We start from the raw sequence: 5,490 nt of genomic DNA on the forward strand, positions 1-5,490 counted from the left end.
GTTGCGAGAAGATTCATAATTAGATGAATTTTAGGGTAGTGACAAATGTGTAGGAATTACAGGGAATATAAAAATATGAAGAGGGAAGTAAGGATGATAATGGTAGTGGCGGTGGTGGTTCTGGTGGCGACGGTGGTGGTGGTTCGAATTGGTGTTGAAGCTTCATAGAAAACAGTGACGGTTGCTGCTATGGATTATTAATGGTGGTTGATGGTTTTGATGGTGGATCTGAAACTACAACTGGTGAAATGGTAGCGTTTTTCCATCAGCATGGATAAACATCCATTGTTGATCCAACTAAAATGGATAAACTTATACGGTTGATCCAACTGCACTGGATAAACTTCTACTCTGAAATGGATAAACTTCTACTGTTTATAAAGGGTATATCAATTTCAGTTTTATGCCATTTACTGTTGATCCATCATCATGGATAAACATCCACTGTTGATCCAACTGAAATGGATAAACATCCATTGTTGATCCAACTGAAATGGATCAACTATTGTTGTTGATACAAAAATATCTGAACCAGTGGTGGAGGCGGCGGCGACGACGGACTAGTGGTGGTGGCGGCAACAGACTAGTGGTGGTGGCGGCAACAGACTAGTGGTGGTGGAGGACTTGTTGGTGGTGTAATGGTGGTGGTGAAGGAGTGGTGGTGGAATACTTGGTGGTAGTCGCGGTTGGTAGGTAGTGGTTATTGAACGGTATTGGTGGAATGGTAGTTGAATGTTGGTGGTGGTGGTGGTGAAGTGGTAGAGGAAGAAATTTGTTCCATTTTGAAATAAAGAAAAATATTACATGGATGAGGGTATTAAGGTAATGTAATATTAAATGGATAAGGTTATAAAAAAGTAGGGACATATTTACTGTTGAATAAGGATATATTTGTTGGGTTTGAAAAGGAAGGACATATAATTAATATATGATCACGGGATGGGATTAGACTTACATGGTTTGCCATGTCAACTAGGGGTGAGTATGGGACGATATGGACCGGTTTTTACCTCATCCGCATCCAATCCAATCCACTACGAGTTTCAAATTTGGCATCCGCATCCAATCCAACATCCGACGGATTTGCATCCAATGGATACACGAATAAACGAATTGGGTGCGGATAATCCAATGGATTTGTGTTAATTCAAATTTATAATGAAAAAATAAAACAAATATAGATGACTTTTTATAGAACCTACACATTTTATATACCTATATAAATATATAAGTGTCCTTTACCCATCAAAAAATAAATAAATATAGAAATGTCATGGACAACACTCCAAACAAACACATTAAAAATTCTAAAACTATTTATATATTTTCTAGAAACTATATAAATGCCCTTAATCTAACGGATATGGATGTCCAACGGATTTCCAAGATTGTATCCAGACCCGATCCGTAATCCGTTGGATTTCAAAAATCTCATCCGTGTCCAACCCATTAGCAAACGGTTCGAACATCCATCCGCAAAAATACCGTTGATCCCGGTTAAATCCGAAGATTCCGCATAAAATGCTCACCCCTAAATTATTGTCAACAAAGTTCAAGTTAATGGGCTTCCAAACCTGTCAAAGAACAGCCAAACTGTCAGATGTACACGAGCCAATCATGATTGCTCATTTAGCTGAAGCTGGTATAAATGAAGCTTCATAGATCACTGACATTTGCTGGATTGAAGGGGTTTCTTTCTATAGTTTTCAACCTAGTGCTAGATCCAATATCTGGAAGACCGCGAATACTGATTATCAACTAACTTAAACTACTCTAGATTCTCAAATTATGCTTCGAGTTAAAACCAAAAAAACACTTTTATAACTTTATTGATTTAAATCAATCCTTCAGACGGACGGCATTCAGTTTGAACTTTGAAACATTCTTTGTTAACTATCTTTGTGCTCCGGCCCTTGTTTATTAAATAATATTCCCACACCTCCGATTATACATAAAATTGGTTAAAAAAAAATCAAAATCACAATTTCTGGGTGAAAAAGATATTTAGATTTTGACAAAAATTTAAAAATAGCCGGAATGTAAACAGTTTCATCCTACCCATTTTCAAATACTTTTTCTTATTTTTAATTTACATCGGGATGCATCCAGTTTCATCCTTACCATTTTTTAAGTTTAAGTCGGGATGAATCCAGTTTCATCCTTGTTATTTTTTTAGTGTCCATTTCATCCATACTAGTTTTTACTCGTCCATTTGAACCATATTTTAAAAATATTTGGACAAATGACCCATTTTCCATCAATTATATGTGTATCTATCAATAACTAGCATCAAATCTTCATTTGATTAATTTATGTTGAGAATCGAGATACTAACACAGATATAAGACAAAGTTTGCCTGTTATACATTTGACCGTGGTCAAACTCTTTTTTTTTCTTTTTTTCTTTTTTTCTTTATTGCAGATTGTGCTAGTGCATGTGACATGTGAATTCTTCATCCTCTTTCAGACCGTACTATTAGAAAAGGGGAGTTGGACCAAGGATGCATTTATAACGTACTTATTAATATCTATCTATATCCGTTAACTGTTTGGTTGATGCATTTACGTCTTTCTGCATCAACATTGCAACTAGAAAAGCCGCCCGGGAGATAATAAGGACCAATCAATAAGCAAGTAGTCCAAACATGACGGAGGATTAAGTCAAAATATTAAATGTTGTGGCCTGTATACAACTACTACCTCTACCTGTAGTTGAGTACTTCTCCTATTTAACTATGAGAGTTCCCATAGAAAAAGATCTTATGCTAGTACTGATCTTTTTCAACTTAACTGAGATCAGTAACTGGTTAATTAATTAAGTAGTCCGTACGATCATGGATGGAATTACAACTAGTAGATCGTTTCGTCAACGGGATCAGCTAAGGAAGGATGAAACTGACGGAAATCAGGAGACAATCTTTGCTGCGAATGAGGTACATTAATTAACTTTTGTATTGCATTGTAAGAGAATAACTTCGCTTCGACTTTCATATGTTAACCTTCGGTTTTAATCACATACAGAAAGAAGATGAAAAGCAATTGGTAAACAATGGGAGTCTTGATGTCCGAGGCAGAATTGCCGACAAGCGAAGAACAGGAGGATGGAAGGCTTCTCCGTTCATCATAGGTACACATACACATGGATTATAGTAAGATCGGTACATTTTTAGACCAGTAAATGTTGTATTCTTAACAGTCACTATACATATGTTATAGTGAATGAGGCGGCTGAGAGATTAGCATTTTACGCGATTGCGGTGAGTATGGTATCTTATTTGGTTCTAGAGATGCACCAATCGCTGCCTGTTGCTGCAACTCATGTTACTGACTGGATTGGAGCCGCTTTTGTGCTAACACTACTTGGTGCTTTCGTGGCTGATGCTTATCTAGGACGATTTTTAACCATCATGGTGTTCTCTTGCATCTATGCTGTGGTAAGTAATGAAATTAAGATTCAACAGCCAAACATATTGGATTCAAAACTTATTATCAACAGCTCAAAATCACTTGCAGCAGCCGGTTAGTTTGAGCAACACTGTTCTGTTCTACGTTTGCTCTGCCTGATCTTGTTGTCTGATTGAATTTATAAATCAGGGAATGGTGTTGCTGACAATCTCAGCATCATTAGATAGTCTACGTCCTCCACCTTGTGTTGGCCGAGTTAATTGTGTGCCAGCAAGTAAAAACCAGACAGCTTTCCTATACTGTTCCCTAGCCTTAATCGCGCTTGGAACTGGTGGGATAAAACCATGTGTTTCATCATTTGGTGCTGACCAATTTGATGAGACTGACGAAAAGGAGGTTTACAAGAAGTACTCTTTCTTCAATTGGTTCTTCTTTGCAATCAACATTGGAGCACTCCTTGGTATTACAGTGTTGGTGTATGTACAAGTCCAAAAAGGCTACGGGTGGGGGTTTGGTATTCCTACAGTTGCAATGTTCAGTTCAATTGCCATATTAGCTGCAGGGATACCGTTATATCGGTACCAGAAACCCATGGGAAGTGCTTTCACAAGGTTTATTCAAGTTGGTGTGGCTTCTGTTAAAAATCATTTGAAAGGGGCGGAGGTGCATCGTGAAACTGTACTTTTCGAGGTTGAGACTAAAGAATCTGACATTAGTGGTGCCAGGAAACTCTCCAAAACCGAACAATACAGGTACCTATTTGTTAACATAATGGACTAGAATCGATTTTTTAGGCACATTAATATGAAGCCAAAATCTTCTCTAAGTGCGGTATTTCGGATAAGCCATCATGTACCAAATTGTAAAATTGCAATTTTTGTTGTCAGGTTCTTGGACAAAGCAGCGGTTATAACTAACCGTGAAGCTGATACTACTGACCGCTGGAATATATGTACAGTCACTCAAGTTGAAGAATGTAAATCTTTCATTAGGGTATTACCAGTTTGGGCATCCACCATAGCTCTTGCCATTTCATTTGCGCAACTTTCTACCTTCTTTATAAGTCAAGCCTCGATCATGGATCGAAATCTTGGCTCCAACTTCCTTATTCCTGCCGGATCAATTCCTGTTTTTGCCTCCATCAATGCTCTAATACTTGTCCCAATCTATGAAGGCTGGATGGTCCCAATCCTCCGTCGTCAAACAGGCCATCGACGTGGCATTACATCATTACAAAGAATGGGTGTTGGGTTATTCGTTTCGATATTTGCCACCATCTCTGCCGCAGTAGTCGAGAAAAGAAGGAAAGATCACTACCCAGTGCCGTTTTCAATGAGTGTTTTCTGGTTGCTCCCACAATTCTTCCTTATGGGCAGCGCTGAAGTGTTTACTTATGTCGGACAGTTGGAGTTCTTTTATGATGAAGCCACAGATGGGACTAGAAGTCTTAGTAGTGCAATGTTTCTGAGTGAGATTGGGATTGGAGCTTGGTTGAGTACAACAATAGTCTCAATCATACAAAAAGCCACCGGTGGTGAAGAAAAAGGATGGTTAAGGAATAAATTAAACGAAAGCCGGCTTGATTATTTCTACTGGTTGTTAACTGCAATCAATGTTGCTAATTTCTTTGTTTACTTGTGGGTTGCTTGGGTTTACAAAGGCAGGGATGCTGTTGGTAGCACTGTGAGTGATGAAGCCGTGGTAGATGATAACAATTTGACAATTGAAGATTCAAACAAAGTTTAAATGATGCCGGATCCGGCAATGTTGTTTATTTTTACTCGATCACATTCAGTCTTTTGTAACTAGATTTACAAAGCATTTTATTTATAAATTTGAACCTTTTCATACAGAATAAAACTTTACTTTTTTTTTGGTACCAAAACAGTTACGTGGTTAAGAAAAATAATTCTTTTTTAAATAACAATAACACCTAATAATAATAAAAATCAGATACTAGAATAACTAAATTAAAACTAGTTTCAGGGATATGTTTGTTCTTGTCATTTGCTACAACAACAATAGTTGAACCTGATATTTTACCAAACACAATTTGATCATTTTTTTCTTAATCAGGTTCGAATT

General features: G+C 37.4%; 1 protein-coding gene across 1 annotated transcript; it reads left to right on the forward strand.

The window, feature by feature from the left end:
- Positions 1–2,728: 2,728 nt before the first annotated feature.
- On the forward strand, positions 2,729–5,284 carry LOC113288737 (protein NRT1/ PTR FAMILY 8.1-like). The gene is made up of 5 exons (XM_026537858.1): positions 2,729–2,933; positions 3,022–3,127; positions 3,217–3,434; positions 3,595–4,157; positions 4,293–5,284. Exons 1-5 carry the CDS (start codon positions 2,835–2,837, stop codon positions 5,149–5,151), a joined length of 1,845 nt encoding a protein of 614 aa, XP_026393643.1. The 5' UTR covers positions 2,729–2,834; the 3' UTR covers positions 5,152–5,284.
- Positions 5,285–5,490: the final 206 nt, after the last annotated feature.

Source organism: Papaver somniferum, chromosome 6 (assembly GCF_003573695.1).
Source record: "Papaver somniferum cultivar HN1 chromosome 6, ASM357369v1, whole genome shotgun sequence".
In the NCBI taxonomy this organism is placed as follows: Eukaryota; Viridiplantae; Streptophyta; class Magnoliopsida; order Ranunculales; family Papaveraceae; genus Papaver; species Papaver somniferum.